The 17,478-nt window shown below is 36.5% G+C and overlaps 1 protein-coding gene across 9 annotated transcripts in view; it reads left to right on the forward strand.

Annotated features, from left to right (window-relative positions):
* Positions 1 to 17,478, forward strand: part of SYNE2 (spectrin repeat containing nuclear envelope protein 2) — a 413,158-nt gene that overhangs the window by 158,540 nt on the left and 237,140 nt on the right. For all 9 annotated transcript variants that reach the window (XM_064486012.1, XM_064486013.1, XM_064486014.1 and 6 more), the window contains exon 2: positions 11,603 to 11,732. In XM_064486012.1, the coding sequence (XP_064342082.1) occupies positions 11,654 to 11,732 (79 nt within the window). In that variant the 5' untranslated portion in view covers positions 11,603 to 11,653. The remainder of the gene's footprint in view (positions 1 to 11,602; positions 11,733 to 17,478) is intronic.

A 17,478-nucleotide genomic window follows, 5' to 3' on the forward strand; every position in this document is an offset into this window, starting at 1 on the left:
GCAAGTGGACCTACTTAATTGCTTGTTTCTTTTCACTGTTTGGAAAGTTTAAGCAGTTCATACAACATACAGTGATTTTAACAGCTTTTTGAAGATGTGGGTGATCTTCAGGATGGCCTCTTTTCGTTTTAATGTGCTGGCATTTTATGGAATGTTCAATTTGTGTTTGTCCTGCTGTAATGGGAGGGGGTTGGGGCAGGGAGAGAGGAAAACATATCGCAGAGCCTGGTCTGCTGATCGAAGAGAGTAGACATTGAAGGGCAGGGAATGGGGACATCAGGGCAAGGCAGAGTAAGAATATATTCACAAGGAGTATAATCATTGAAAATATGTATTCTTTAGTGAAAAGAATTCTTAGGAATATATTTTTCTAACGAATAATAAGAAGCCAACTTATGCCCCTCGGTACCTCCTTGCCCACTATTAGTGTTCCACCTCCCACCAGAAAAATTGTTAATCCATTGCTTCCAGGCAAGACTCTCCATTGATTCAGGGCCTCCATGGGAATGAGGCTACAGGTAACATGCACTTAGTGCAAGAGGATGAGGCAGGAACAAACAGAACCTGGCAGAACTGATGCAGAGTAAGTCGCAAAGTTATTCATAGCGTTTTAGGGATGCTTCACCGTGTTGTCTACAAATTAGATCTCTTCCTAGAGCTTAGAACTGGAATCTAGATGTCTTCCAGCGACTTGGCATTGAGAAATATTTTAAAAATCTTACTTCCTGAAAGCACATAAACTTTCATCATCCACTGGAAAATTTTTCTTCTTCACCAATGAAGAACAATTTGCATTTGTATCTCATTTTGTAATTTTCAACATGCCATACATGTTATCTCATCTTGTCCATACAAAAAAACTGAGTTAATTTAACTTACCTCCCTTATTCTAGAGAAAGTTTGAAGTAGTTTGCACAGAAACACAGGATTCAATAGAATAAAAAAATAAATAAATGAGGACATTGCAGTGAAGAAAAAATATGAGTAGATGAGTAAAGCCAGTGGGAGAGCACCTTGTTTTCCATAAAGTCATTTGTAGTTGCTACAGCTGGGTTATACCAGCCAAAAAAAGAGAGAGGGCAACTTTGTTTATAGAAATAACATGGTCATTCGATTAAAAGAATAAATGCTCAGGATCACAGTTTTTCTTGGTACTGAGACCTGAGAGAATTTTCCACAGCGTGTTCTCATAAAAGGAACATTGTGTGGCTTGTAGACTGTACTCCTGAACCTCTGTGTAAGAAGTAGATTTCTCTTAACTGTTTCCTTAATATCCTGCTCGGTAAGGTTTACGGGATTATGCCAGAATACGTTTTAAAGAGCAATTCTCTGAAGGGATAAAACAATGCATTTCGGGTTCACAGCTCCCTGATGTTTGGACAGCATCCAAAGACCACATCCAGGAATGGGTGGACTTTAAGTCTTTCAGGCATTCTTCCATGAGTATTATTTCTTGTAATTCAGTGTTTTTAAATGCGTAGCAGAGAACTTCGGGGTAAGAGTCTTTGGCAAGAACCCGAGAGGCTGTGCGTTGGCTCAGACAAAATCATTTCAGAGATGAAGAAACGGGACCTTGGAGAAGTGGATGATTATCCAAGGCCGTGGGGTCAGTGGCAGAACTGGGGCCAAAGCCAAATTCTTCTAAGCCTAGGACTCTTTCAACCATTTCATCTCTTCTCTAAGTAGGATTCTATCACAATGTTAAAGTGTTAAGAATGACTATTTCATACATTTATAATGTATTCCCTACTTAAATGTCACATTTTTAGAAGAAAGAAACATTGACTCCATTCTATAGAGCTGAAATCCCACCCTCCCATCCCTTGCGTTCCACCCTGAAGTCGGGGGTATCATTCCCAAGCATATTTCTGTTCTTTTACCATATGTGTATGTGCATGTTTAAAATTTACATAAACACATTCAACTGATTCCACTTTTTTTGTTATAAATACTTCTGCTGTGAACATTCTTGAACATGTGTCCTTATGTCTATGTGGAATTTTCGAGCATTTTTTTAGTTGGCAGAAATTTATTAAGTCACCAGCCGTTGTTGCTCCGACATGCATGTCAGCCAGATGCCGAGTCCTCCTGGGAGAACCTTGAACCCAAAATGATGTTGAACCCATTTGCAGCCAGTGCTGATCTGACCTTGGTGCGCCTTGTAATGCTCTCCAACTCCTTGTACCTCTTGCTTCTCGGTTTGTTCAGGTCCTTGACCATGGCCTGTTCCAAGCACTATTCATTTCTCAAGGACCCTACCCTACCCGGCTCTCCCATACTTGACAGATGACCCGACTTCTTGTTTTCTTGAGAAAAATGAGGTCATCTACTGAGAGCTCCCTCAATCCTTCTGCCCCAAACTTTTCAGCATTTCCACTCAGAAAAATGGTGGACATGTTTTGCAAATCACAAATTCTTTATGGAATGAATGGAGGTAGGAGTTGTTTTTCTTTTTTAAGTTTGTCTGACCCCAGATTGGAACTTCATCTTACCAGGAGCTGCATCATCTTCAGAATCACTAATTCAAATACTCCCTGACCACAGCCTCCAAACTCTTCTAGCTTAATTCCTCGAGTGTTCTCACGGTGGTGGTTCTTCACCTTCCCTGAGCCAGCAGTCTCTGTGCCCCTTCATCCTATCTGTTCTCCACTTCTTGTCTTCAGTCTCCTCTTTCCAATTCATCCTCCCCCAGCCCCCTCTCTGGACCCCTCTCCCAGAGCCCTACTTTTTCCTGTTTCGATCCTGGGAACTTTCCTTTACTTCTCCTGTGTTCAGTATCCAGTCTGTTTTTCTCACTTTTAGTTTAGTTTTCTGTTTTGTTGGAATACTTCCCTTCCTCTTTCTTGTTTCACTTTCTTATTTTGTTGGAGTAACTTCTCCAGTAGCTTTCTAAGAGCAAGAACATAGGATGTAAATTTTTTGGCTTCTTTGACTTTTTTCTACCTTAGCTCTTGATTAATACTTGAACTGGATATAGACTGTAGGTTGAAAATACTATCTGATTTTTTAAAAAAATGTGATAATACACATAACATAAAATATACCAATTTAACTATTTTTAAGGGTACAGTTTGGTGGTATTAAGTACATTCTACATTGTGTAACAACCATTATCACCATCCATTTCCAGAACTCTTTTCATCTTGCAAAACTGAAACTCTATACTCATTAAACAATTAAAAGTTAATTGAGAGTTAATTAAAACAATTAACTCCCTACTTACTCTCCCCGAGCCCCTGACAACCACCATTCTACTTTATGAATCTGATTATGAATACTGTAGTTACCTTATATAAGTTGAATCATATAATATTTGTCTTCTTGTGACTGGCTTATTTCACTTAGCATAATTTCCTCAAGCTACAGCCATGCTGTATGTGTCAGGATTTCATTCTTTCTGAAAGCTGAATAATATTATTCTATTGTATGTGCATGTCACATTTTGTTTATCCATTCATCTGTGGGTGAGCACTCAGGTTGCTTCCACCTTTTGGCTGTTCTGAATAATGCTGCTATGAATATGGTGTATAAATATCTACTTGAGAACTCTGCTTTCAATTTTTTTTTGTATTTATACCCAGAAGTGGAAGTGCTGGATCATCATATGGTAATTCTATTTTTAATTTTTTGAGGAACTGCCATACAGTTCCCTTAGCAGCTGCACCATTTTACATTATCACCAACGGTGAACCAGGGTTCAAGTTTCTCCACATCCTTGGAAACACTTGCTATTTTCTGTTTTTTTTGATAGTAGCTATCCTGGTGGGTTTGAGGTGGTATCTCAGTGCAGTTTTGATTTGCATTTCCCTTATGATTAATGATTAAGCTCAAGTCCTCTACCCACTTTTAATTGGGTTGTTTATTTTGTTGTTGAGTTGTGGGAGTTCTTTGTATATTAGGGATATTAACTTCCTATCAGATATATGATTTACAGATATTTTCTCCCATTCCATAGGTTGCCTTTTCACTCTGTTGATCATGTCCTGTGATGAACAGAAATTTTAAGTTTTAGCATAGTTCGATTTATTTTTTCTCTTGTTGCTTGTGCTTTTGGAGTCATATCCAAGAAATCATTGCAAAATCCAATGTCATGAAGCTTTTGGCCTATTTTTTTTTTTTTTTTTGTTCCAAGAGTTTTGTGATTTTAGCTCTTATGTTTAGTTTAGTTTTTTTGGGTTTTTTTTTTCAGAATTTTTAGGATATTCCTCACTGTATCCTGTTGTCCAGTGTGGCTATACAGAAGTCTGATGCTCTTCTAATTCTTGTTCCTTGGTTTATGGTCTGGTTTTTATATTCAGGAGATTCTTCATTCCTGCTATTCTAAAATTTTGCAGCCATGTGTTTTGCTGAGGGTCTTTAAAACTTCTGTTTTGTTGGTTACTCATTGTGCTCTTATAATATGAAAACACTTGTCCTTCAGCTCTGAATAATCTTCTTATATCACTTTGATGATTTTCTCCCTCTGTTTTCTCATTTGGATGTTAGACCCACTGGATTGGCCCTTTAAGTTTTGTATTTCTTTTCTGTTTTTCTCCTTTTTGTTTATGGGAGATGTCCTTATTTTATATTCTAACCCCTTTATTGATCTTTTAAATAGAGCAGTTAATTTTTTTGTTTTTCATAGTACCCTGTTTCTATCTTATTGCCTTGTCTAACTCCATCCTCCTGATTCTGACTTGATCGTCTTGGCTTAGTTTCCCATGAGGCAGGAAGCTTTTACTTTGAAAAAAAAAATTAGAGTATGCCCAAGTTACCTGGATTCAAATAGAATAGGAATCCGTTTTATCAGACTGATGCATGATGTACATCTGATATTTCAAAACTGGGCTTCTGCTTTGTCCCCAAACCTGTTCCACCTGCTGCCTTCCCTGGCTCGATTCATGGCTTCTCCATCTTTCCTGTTGCTGGGGTCAAAATTTTGGAGGTATTTTTTTATTCTCCTCTTTCTCTCACATATGACATCAAATCAGTCAGGAAACCTTATTGGCGCCATCTTCAAAATAAATCCAGAATCTGACCACTGACCAGTCACTACTCTACTCTTCAGCATCTGGGTAACTGGCATATCCTCTTCCTTCCAGCATTTTATTATCAGAATTCTCAAATATACAACAACCTTGAAAGAACTTTACACAGATACTCATATTCTCAATAGCTAGAGTCTATCCTTAATGTTTTACCATGCTTGCTTTCTTGTTTATTATTCATCTGTCCATCCATTCTGTAATAACCTTTTACCTAATCTCCTTGCTTCATTCCATGTCCCATGTTTTGTTCCCAACGCATCAATCTAAATGATAATCTTGAAACATAAGTCAAATTATATCTCTCCCCTGCTCAAAACTCTGAGATGGCCGCCCATTTCACTAAGAGTCTGTACTCTTTATGATCCTAAAAAGAAAAATTACCTTGGTGACTTCCAGATTCCTGTGGAATTGTGAATTCATTCTGAGCTTCTGTGTGGTACTACCATTTGTATCTGAGGATGAAACTGGCTTTTGTCTTTTGGAGGAACTAGAACAAAATAGTAGTGCTTGTTCAAGAGGGCTGTGATGAAAGTCTTTAAGCATTTGTTTCTGCCAAAGTAGTTTTCTTGCATTTTGCTTTCCATTTCAGCATATGTGTGGGTGTGGATGTTTATAAGCAAGACTAAGTCTGACTTTATAAGGACTTTCTAAAGTTAATTCTGTCCAGTAGAATATGACTTTTTGCTTTGATATTGTTCAAAAAACAATGGTTAAAGAAAAGGCTAGTGAAATGTTATCAGCATGCAGAACAAAACTTTAAAATACATCCCTTGCTATAGAGGGCATTGTCATGGGAAGGTATAAAATGGAAGAAATGTTGATTCTGTTGGTAACTGATATTGAGAAGCCTTTTATAAGCTTTAAAATAGAATTCATCTTGTGATGTCATTTCTAAAAGAAATTCAATTATCAATTTTGGTTTTTATTTTTATTTTCTTTCCCACATTTGCTGGCTCCTCCAGGTTCCTCTTTTGTGTTTGTTTTGATCTCTTTCATTCTTGGAGGCTCTCTTTAAATGTCTGGTATTCTTTGGCTGTCCAGTCATATTCAAGAATGAGGAATGGAAAAAGCCAATTAGTGGGATTTCACAGTAGGGTGATTTGGCAGGGAACTGACCTTTCTATTGAGGTCTTTTCTAGGGGCCTTACTTTCTCCAGAAATGGATTCTCTGAGATCCCAGCTGCGGGTGGAGCAGGAGGTCTGGGGAATAGGTCTGACTACCAGTATTCATGGAGTAGGTGGGGCTGGTGAGGGCTGCGGGTCTTACTGTTGCTGTACACACTTCTCCAAAATTGTGCTGTTAGCCCTGATCTTCAACACATTTTGTTCCATTCGTTTTCAGACCTGTGTCTCATCCTCAACTTCGGCAGTATCTCTTGCCTCCGATCCCAGACCTTTTAGGGATTCTTCTAAGATAGGGATGGAGAAGCCAGAGTTAATAGGGAAGCCAGGAATCTCTGGTAGCAATTTAGGAACAAAGTAATGGGGTCATGGGCAGAGATGATGACAAAAGGAATGAAGAGATGGATATATATGGGGGGAAAAAATCCAAACCATTTTCAGTACTTAAAACTTAAAGCGATATCTCTCCAGGCTCTTTGGGAGACTGGTGACATGGTAGTAACAAAGGCAGGGAACTTTTGCTGGGGGAATTATGAGCTTTAAACATTGGTTGTGGGGTGCAAGGGCAGAATTTCTAGGTTAAAATGTGCTGATGAAAATTAAAAATAATTAGTTTCTGAGCACCTGCTTTCTAGATCTGTGCTGATTTAACATATCTGGTTTTGCAGCATTGGACATTTTCACCCTTAATTTTTTTTACCCTTTGTTTTAATATTGTGATTAGCTTTTAATTTTTACTGCTGATTGAGAAATAGGATAATCTTGATAAATTCACTTCACAGATTATAGTAAATACATTTATATGCTGTAGTATGCCTATCATTGTAAGCACTCAATAAATGTTAGTTACTACTGTAGTTTGTCGTTTCATGTGCTTCAGTGAAATCCAAGAACTACCCTGTAAGATATGTAGTTTTCACTTTCTGTAGCAGTGGTCATTGTAGTTCAGAGCACTTGGGACTTGGTCAAGGCCAACAGAAGGCTCTTTGAGGGAAGTGGCTACATTCACTCAGAATGCTGTTATCGTGATTGAATTGGTTGGTTTAGCAGCCCAGTTGGCATTGGCTGGTGAGTGATACTGCTTCTTGTGAGGTAGCAAGTGCAGTGGTATCATATCCAGAGAATTGCTACATGTTTGATTTTTTAAAAATGTAGTGAATAGTTAGGATTGACTGTTCTGGCGTTTTTTGGTGGTTATTAGAAAAACACAGTGCCTGAAAGGAGAAAGGAGAGTAAACCTTAAAAATCAACTGATCTGGGAATTTACACCAATTGCTTCTAGTCAAATGATGGTGAAAAGATAAATAATAACACAGTTGGGAAAAGTAAATGGAAAAAGGATGAAGAAGCTTATTGCAAATGTGTCACCAGCTTTCTTCTGTGAGCTTGCAGGCAGATCAAAGTTAATAACTGTCAGTTGCTGGGAAGAACTCTATAATTTAACCGACAAAGGAGAGATCCTTCAGAATTCCTAGGTGGACTATAAATAACATGATGGAGCTGAAGAATAGAAAAAAGAACAATGAGGCATCGCAGGGAAAATGCTGATATTTGAATTACTCTGTTAAAGAATTGCCTGCATGTACTTAACATGTCCTGCTATGGTACGTACACCTTCTGATCATCTTCTGAAGATGACATAGATGTTCCTTTCTCCCTGTTGACTCAGAGATTTTTCAGTGCTATTAAAACAGTAGGCCTTGTTAGCAAACTATCTAATAATAAGAAAAAAAGAGGCTTTTAGGAGTCTTTTCTAGAAATTTATAGAAACTCAGAATTTTTCTAATATTTTGTGTTAAGAAAATATTCTCATTGTGAAGGTATACATATACAGGTTCCATAGCATATGGATTGGAGAACTGACCCTCAACTAAGTAATACCTTGTTCCCCATTCACTGTCATTTCATTAAAATGAAAGGAAAAAAGTTTCTCTTCTCAAAGCAGAAATAGGCATTCATCATTTGAAATTTTAAAAATGCAGATAAGGGAAAGGAAGAAAATAAAAATCACTCACAATGCCATTCATTACAAATAATCTCTATTCACATTTCATTTTTGAGTTGCAAAAATTCTAATCATAATAATCCATATGCCAAGATTTCTTTTTTTTTTTCCTTTTTTAGAAAAGGAAATTCTCTAGTGTTTTGAGGTTTTAGAGATACCAGGTGCATATTAAGATAGATTGCATAAGCAAACCACAGTCGTTTCACAATAGCTTATGCCATTTATGAAAGCACATGTATTAATTTACATGGGTTTTAAAAACACACTTCCACATGATTCTACTTGATCTTCGACTCTTTTACGCCGCTACATTAATTCTTTGCCTAATCTTTGGTTATATTTCATGGTGATCCATTATTTTCATTCTGAACCCTGATGTGATCTAATTGCGTGTAGCTTATTATTTGAAAAGGAAAAGTAAGGCAATGGGAAGTAGGCTTCTGTGCTGTGATTTTCCCCTGAAAAGGCAGCCCTTGGGCCCCACAGGGAAATCTGGTGCAAAGGATCAGATGGCCCTCAGGATTTTGGTTGATAGACCCTCAGAACTCATTGAGACCCTGGCCAAGCCTTTATTCCTCTTTCTGCCTTCCCTTTTCATATTCTTTCTAGCTTCTCAATACGGATCGTGTGAAATCTCTCAAAGCTTTTCTTCTCTGCTCTGTTCCAGTTTTTCATGAGCCCTGTTTAGCAAATAAGTTTTTCTCTGGAGAGGCAGTCGTTTCTCACCAAAAATACTTGTGTTGGAAATGTCATCATACATCGCCTTCAGTCAGATCCTCATGACCTCTGTAGCATGTTTTGATAAAAAATTGTACTAATACAGTATTTGGATCAATGATCTAACACTTGCAGTTGTGTCAGTCTTCATAGTTTGGTTTTGCTTTTGATGGACTTTTTTTAGAAGCTCTAGGAAATTCTTCAATAAATTAAAATTTTTAATTAATTTTATTTTATTGACTTGTTTGTTAATAAATTTTCACTGTTAAAAACAGAAACCTCTCAGACAGTTATGTTAAGGTCTAGACTTTTTTTTTTTAAAGAAATACTAATTTCTTTTTTACAACTTTAATATAGAATGTAGTGGATCCTGCATACCAATCTAGCACAGGAACATTTCTTGATCCTCTGGTAATCAGTTTGTTGTCTGTTGTTCTGTTTTTATCTTAAATTCTTTCCCCTACACTTGATGACTCACAGTTATTTCATGTTGCATGGCAATGAGTGGTTCTCAGCAACATTCATATTAAAGTCAAGGAATTATCCAAATAATGCCTACAGGACTCATTGGAGTGAGATGCTGATTTATGTTAAGTACACTCCTGGCATCACATCTATCTCCAGCTTCAAGTGATGGGACATGCCTTCTCTGTTGCTTCCATAACACCTCCTACGTACATTTCTTAGGAGATTTCATTCAATATTATGTTCATCTGTCATTCTCAGAAGACCGAATTCCTTGAGAGCAGGGTATAGCATATATAAACGTTTGTTGAATAAACGAGTGAAAGAAAGAATAAACAAAATCTGGCAAAGTTTTAGCAGGCTCTACCAGGTACCAACATGTTTTGGTTAAGAGCATGTACTCTGAAGCCAAAACCACCTGGATTCAAATCTTAGCTCTATCATTTACTAGCTATATGTCCTTAGACAACTGTGTATGTATGACATTTGTGTGTCTCAGTTTTGTCTTTTCAAATACAGGATAATTATATTAGGATATACAACCTAACTCATAGAGTTGTGCTTAGAACAGTGCCTATGTATAGTAAGTACTGAATAAGGTTTGCTACTGTTGTTATTATCCTTTTTTAAAAAAATGTCCCTGGCATGAAAAGTGGGGACCTTTAGGAAATTCATTCTGGAATTCAGTTTTTCTCCCATCATCATGAAGAAGTGTTATATCTTCACTTTGGATTCAGGAGTTCTTGGTATGGGAAGGGGTAGTGGAGGTCTTCAGTACACCAAGAACTGAGGACATTTGTACTTTTATCAATCATCAGGCTCACTTGAACTAACAAGCAGCTTTTTATTTTGGTTAGAATTGTATCAGCTCAGTATAGGAACTCTTACCTCAGGCAGACTCTGATTCATCTCTGCAAGGTAACAGAAATTAATCACTAGTTAATAAACATAATTTATTTGGTAGGTAAAATCTTTAACAGCAGTGATCCATGGAAGAGATGATAAAGGAGTTTGGATGATAAGCAGAGTAGTTGGATGAGAAGACAATTGAAAGATTTTTGAAGTCTGGCTCTAGCATAAGATTTTTAATGATTTTTGTTCTTTGCATTTTTTTCAAGTGGTCTATTGGATATGATTGATTGTAACTGGCTGTTGGCCTTAGGTTTATTTATTTATTTATTTTTGTGGGGGAGGTAATTAGGTTTATTTACTTATTTACTCTTTTAATGGAGGTGCTGGGGATTGAATCCGGGACCTCATGCACGCTAAGCATGCGCTCTACCACTGAGCTATACCCCCCCACCAAGTTTATTTATTTTTTTAGCCTCCCCTCCCCCAACATTTTATTATGAAGAATTTCTAATATGCAGCAAAGTTAATGGATTTTACAGTGGAAAACATTCATATATTCAACACCTGGATTCTGCCATTGACATTTTGCTATACTTGTATTTGAACACTTGTCCATTCATCTGTTCATCCCCTAGTACATTTTATGTTTTAGTATGTTCTGTTAGGTTTATTTTGATAGGAAGGTCATCGTCTGCATGGGAGAAGTCAGTGTTTTATTCTCAGTCCCCAGGATACTAATAGTGGCATACACACACATGAAGCAGTACTTTTAACGAGCTGCACAATAAGAATTACTCTTACTGGAAGGATTCTTTAAGAGTCAAAGTGGGGGTTGAGAAAGAAATGTGTAGGTGGGAAACTAAGGACTTGGGAAAATAATATAATTAGATAATTCATGAAAACATTTTTATGATAGAGTTCTTTTTTAGTTTCACTTTGCAACCTATGCAAACCAAGTTTTTACTGTTTCCTGTAAATGGCAACAATCATGGAGCAGAAAAGGAACTAAGTTAAAAGTTTTAAAGAAAATCCGTGTTGGTTGAAGGTTAATAAAATAATACACACAAACACCTAAGATAGTTTGTGTCAACTTTACATCCTCTGGACGAGTTACAGAGTCTAATCTGTGTTGCTTTCATTTTCACTGCTAGTTCAGAACCCACAATGCTTGCTCTTGTGGAGTTCTGCCTGCAACTCTAAAGAGCCTGAAGAGGTCCTAGGGCAAAATCTTGATTATGATTCAAAAACGAAGGTGTAGTCACTTGGTTCCTCATGTCTAAGCAAACACTCACTAGAAAGCTGTGATTCTTTTGGAGGGCAGTTTCTGGTTGCTGTGGCTTTCTGGCAATGCGTGTTTACTAGAAATGCGGAGCTGCAGAGGTACTAATGAGCATTTATCCGTTTCTATTTTTAGTTCACTTCTTTAACTGAGATGGACATGATATAATCTCCATTGAGTCAAAGGATGGCATCTAGTCCTGTGCTTCTCACCGAAGATGAACAGGCTTCCTTGGGCATCGATGATCTCCATATTTCACTGCAAGGTAATTAAGATTGGGTGGGGTGACACCCATAGCAACTTTGGGGACCTCACCCTCATCTATTCACAAATTCTATTGCTTTCTGTCTCTCGTATGGTAAAATACATACATATGTCTATATTTTTACAATTGTAGAACCTCTCCGTATACTTCAATGTCCTTATTGCTGTCTCAGCTCTGTAAGAAAGGAATACCTGGAAGGAATTTGGTATCTTGGTTTCTCACTCTGAGCTCATGTGTTTGATTTGCAATGAAAATTAAATAGTTAACCATGGTCCTCTTGGTATTGTTTGCATTTATTTTACATCTTTTTGTATATAGCCTCTTTTAAATGTACATCCTTATTTTTCCCTAATAAAAAGGAAGAGTAGTAGTATTAAAAATGAATGAACTTTCAGTCACATGAATTATGTTTACATTTATGCAAGTAAGTAATTTCTGTATTTTTTAAATGCTTCTTATGGCTTATGGCAATATTCGTTATGTACTTTGAAAATTCATTAGCCACTAGACTTTCCACCTCTGTTGAAAATCTTGGAGCTGAGTAAAGTTAGCTAGTGTAGAAGAAAAAAAGCCATGGCAAGTCTTTGAAAATATTTATATAACTATGTGTTTTAAAGTAGTTTAAAGATTATTGACAGTATTATGCAACATTCTTAGAGTATCACTTAGAAGCCATAGCTTTTTTTTTTTTTTTTTTTTTTTTTTTTTTTTGAGTGAGGAGGTAATTAAGTAGAGGAAGTGTTGGGGATTGAACCCAGGACCTTGTGTGTGTGAAGCATGTGCTCCACCACTTGAACTATACCCTCTCCAGAAGCCATAGCTTTTGAATCACTTACTTTTTAATTTTTAGCTTATTTTTAATGTAATATTAAAAAAAATTAAAGTATAATAGGCATACAACATTAGTTTCAGGTGTACAACGTAATCATTTGATATTTGTAGAGTTTGCAAAATGATCACCACAGTAAGTCTAATTAACACCTGTCACCATACACAGTCAGATTTTTTTTTTCTCTTAGCAACTTTCAAATATGCAATACAGTGTTATTAACTGTGTTCACCATGCTGTACATTATATTTGTTTGAGTCATGCATGATAAAGATCCCCAAAAGACTTTCATTTTGATACCTCTTTGTAATTGAAAATGTGTTTTGAATGATTAGCTTCTCGACTTTGGGGCAATAGCTGTTGCAATAGACTATACCTATATATATCAGGCTTTGAAATATGTAATTTGTATAGACTGAGAAACATACAATATGTTGAGGGGATAGTACTTGAGGTAAGAACTTAAAAAATCCTCAGTAAGTACATTTTTAATAGTGTCATATACTTAAAAAAACCTTTTATTATATTTTATTCCACTGGAAAACAAAATAACTATTGGGCCTCACCCAGAGTGGTCCCCTAGGAATACTGCTGCCCTTTTATGGGATTCCTTCTTACTGGGTGCCAGGCTGGCTTGTCAGCTGCTGCTGTCTCCCAGCAGTCCTTACTCTGCTGTGTTGTTAGAAAGCATGCTTCAAGGTACTTGCAAGTTCAAAGAGGCAATAAAGTTTTCTTTCTGGACTGCAGTAATCTTCATAACCTCATACCTGGATTCTTGAATTAAAAAAAATGAAAATAGTGTCATATACTCTTTATAAGCAGTTGGAATCAAATTTTCATTTAACTGAAAAAACCCAACGTTCTTGTTTTTGTTTGAAGTTTTTGTTGTGTGTGAGTAGTAACTCATGTGACCTACAGGGTGATAGTGCATCAATAAATTTTCAGGTAAATCTAATTTCTTTTTTTTTTTCTTTGAATTAATTGATCCTGATTTTTATTTTATTTATTTAATTTTTTATTTGAGTTTTATTGAGATACAGTTTCCAGTTGATTGAAATATACAGTGTTGTATACGTTTAAGGTGTATAGCATAATGACTTACATACATCATGAGATGATTATCACAATAAGTTTAGTGAACATCCATTATCTCCTATAGATACAAAATTAAAGAAATAGAAAAAAAATTTATTCCTTGTGGTGAGAACTCATAGGATTTATTCTTTTAACAAATTTCATGTGTAACATACAGCAGTGTTAATTATATTTATCATGTGTACATTACTTACCTAGTATTTATGTTTTTTTAAACTTTTTAGAAGTTATTTATTTTATTTTATTTATTTTGGGGGGAGGTGATTAGGTTTGTTTATTTATTTATTTATTTAAAAAAATTTTTTAAATTGAAGTATAGTTGATTTACAGTGTTAATCTCAGGTGTACAACAAGGTGATTCAGTTATACATACATGTACGTATATATATGTTTGACATTCTTTTCCCTTATAGTGTATTACAAGAAATTCAATATAGTTCCTTGTGCTACACAGTAAATCCTTGTTGTTTATCTATTTTATATATAGTAGTGTGTATCTGTTAGTCCCAAACTCCTAATTTATCCTTCCTCCTATTTCCCCTTTGGTAACCACAGTTTGTTTTCTATGTCTATGAGTCAATTTTTGGTTTGTAAATAAAATTTGTATCTTTTTTTTAGATTCCACATATAAGTGATATCATATGATATTTGTCTTTCTCTGTCTGACTTCACTTAATATGATAACCTCTAGGTCCATCCATGTTGCGGCAAATGGCATTATTTCATTCTTTTTTATGATTGAGTAATATTCCATTGTACATGCATGCACATACACACACACACACACACACACACACACACCACATTTTCTGTATCCAATCATCTGTTGATGGATATTTAGGTTGCTTCCATGTCTTGGCTAATGTAAATAGTGCTGCTATGAACATTGGGGTGCATGTGTCTTTTTGAATTAGAGTTTTTGTCTTTTCCAGATACACGCCCAGGAGTGGGATTACCAGATCATATAACTCTATTTTTAGTTTTTTAAGGAACTTCTGTAGTTTCCATGGGAACTATAGGAGTTCCCACGACTATAGAATAAAGTGGCTTCACCAATTTACATTCCCAACAGCGTAGGAGGGTTCCCTTTTCTCCACACCCTCTCCAGCATTTATTATTTGTAGACTTCTTGATGATGGCCATTCTGAATGGTGAGAGGTGATACCTCATCGTAGTTTTGATTTGCATTTCTCTAATAATTAGTGATGTTGAGCATCTTTTCACATGCCTATTGGCCACTTACATGTCTTCTTTGGGGAAATGTCTATTTAGGTCTTCTGCCCAGTAAATCTAATTTCTAATGCTGGTTCTGCACTGACTAGTTCTTTGAGCTTGGATAAGAAACTTATTTTTTTTGAGTCTCAGTTTCCTCATATTTAAAATATGGATAATAATGCCTATATTGCATCTGTGCTTTGAAGATGAAATACAGTGCATGCAAAGAACTTAGCACAGTGCCTGCCTGACACAGAATGTGAGCTCAGAAAATGCATTGTAGTTTCTTTATATGTGTTTACAGTCCGAGTCTTTGTCCCAAAGGATATCTTGTCCAGGAGCACAAAGCTAAAGTAGAAACAGCATGGTGGGTAGGAAAAAATTGTAAACAGAAGTCTGGTTTTTCCTGGTTTTTTGTTTTGACATTTTTATTCAATGGCTTCCCAGCACAAATGGGATAAAGTCTGGACTTCTTGGTGTGGCTTTTCCTGTCTGCTGCTCTCCATTCTCTCTGCCCTCAGGTCTCACAAGCTTTGTTCAGGTTGCTCCCCCGCAGCCCCACTGCCTCCTCCTCCCACTGGAAGAATCCAGCTCATCCAGCCCTCATCTATCCTGGTCCATCCCAAACTCAGCCGGACTCAGCCTCCTCCACAAGCCCCACTTTCTCTTTGGTTGAGATTTGTGCTCCCTCCTCTGTTCACCCATAGTACCTATTTTAGTGCTTATAATTGTATGATGAATATTATATTTAAAGATGTTTCCCCACTGCAGAGTCTAATATAGCCCACTCTAGTGTACATAGCACTCTTACATCCATTGTCTCATTTGATCCTCACAACCATGGTAAGGTAGATTTTTTTTTCTTCAAGATACAGAGAAGGAAGCTATGGCTCAGAAAGACGGAATTACTCTCCCAGAGTCACCCAGCTAGTGAGCAGCAGGGCTGGGTTTTGACCTGGAGGAGAGTTTTCTTTCCACTGCACCACACCCACTCTGACATGGTTCAAAGAACAGTTTCAAAGAGGGAATTTCCCCAACAACTTTCTTGGGAAGATGCCTGTAAATCTTAGCCTTATCGTAGTTAATCCATAGCAAACTTTTATTTTTATTTTGTTATTTAAATTTTTTTTTTAGCAAACTTTTACATCCAGAATATGGAGGGGTATTTTCAAGTAACATTAAGGATCTCAGGTTCACAAATAGCTCAAAATACTTAGCAAATTACTGATAAATGACTGTTTTCTTATAGCATGTTTTGAATTATGCTCAGTTATACAGTCTGCTTTACAACAGGAGATGAGGATGGGCTGTTCGGCATTGGAAATGTAATGTACGTGTACTACCAGTGTGAATGATTTTCCTTCACGGTTTACTTAGAGGAATGTGATGCTGCATGCATTGCTCTTTGTGGGAGAGGTGGAAAGCCAATACTATGATGTCTTCAGGTTTGACCTGGGCAAGGGTGCTCACATTAGCCAGGTACCTTCAGCCAAGGAGTTTCCATGACTATAGAATGAAGGCATAACTGTGAAATGAATGGATTTCCCAAAAAGTTGTATCAGCAGGTTTATAATAGTTCTTTTGGCCTGAGTTGTTGAAAGAAGGAGAGAAAGGAAGGGGGTGAAGAAGGACAGAGGGAAGGAAGGAAGGAACTTGTATATATTTCTGAAGGTAGCTTTGGTTTCATTGCAGGATTATTAGCTATTTAGATGAAAAATTGATAGACAGTGTTAAATACATGAGCTACTATTGAACTGCAGGCTGTTGGCAATAGTCTTAAAAGCATTTGTCTTTGTACACTATGTAAGCAGACTTGTGTTCCACAAAATTCACATGTGCTTAGTGATCCTTGGGATACTATAAGAAAAGAGATTTTATATAACACGAGAGGATCAAAATCACTGCTCATAAGAAAATTTTTTTCTCCTCATTTCAGAACCTTTTTAAAAGGCAGACAGAGGCCTATTTAACTTATAATGCCTGTTTTTATTTTAGCTAAAACTTATCTAAGGGGAGACAGTTATGGCCATACTCTGAGGATAATATGCTCAAGAAGAGATTAGAATGTCTGTGTTGAAATGTGAATCACTGTTGATACGCTATGAAAACAGGTGTCTTCTGTGTGCAGGGCTGATAAGGCATCAGGCCGAAGGGATCAGACAGTACTTTGCTGAAACGCATAGAGCAGGACAATAAGTAAGCGACTTCGTCTTTTTGTTCATCATTTGTGTGATCTTTGAGAAAATGTCTTTATGAAGGGATTTTTAAGGGCCCCTTTTATAGTAAGATATTTGTGTTCTCTTAGTCTGGTGAGGATACTAGCATTGAAATGGTTGGATTTTGGGGAGGAAAAAGAAATGGCATTTGTGAATTTGAGCCAATGTAAAAAATGTAATTTATTTCAGTTTAGTGCATTTGGTACTACTATGGATGGTCCACATTTTAAATAAATTATATAAAAATTTAAATAAAAGTTCAGGCTATTAAAATTATAAATAAATGGCCACCTTTAAAAATTATTTGCTTTTCTGAGGTTTCCATTATAAAATTTCTTTAAATCTTTCCATTGCATTTCTTACTTGGCAAAAATAATAGCTACTTCTTTCC

The sequence above is a fragment of the Camelus dromedarius genome, chromosome 5, assembly GCF_036321535.1.
Source record: "Camelus dromedarius isolate mCamDro1 chromosome 5, mCamDro1.pat, whole genome shotgun sequence".
Taxonomy (NCBI): Eukaryota; Metazoa; Chordata; class Mammalia; order Artiodactyla; family Camelidae; genus Camelus; species Camelus dromedarius.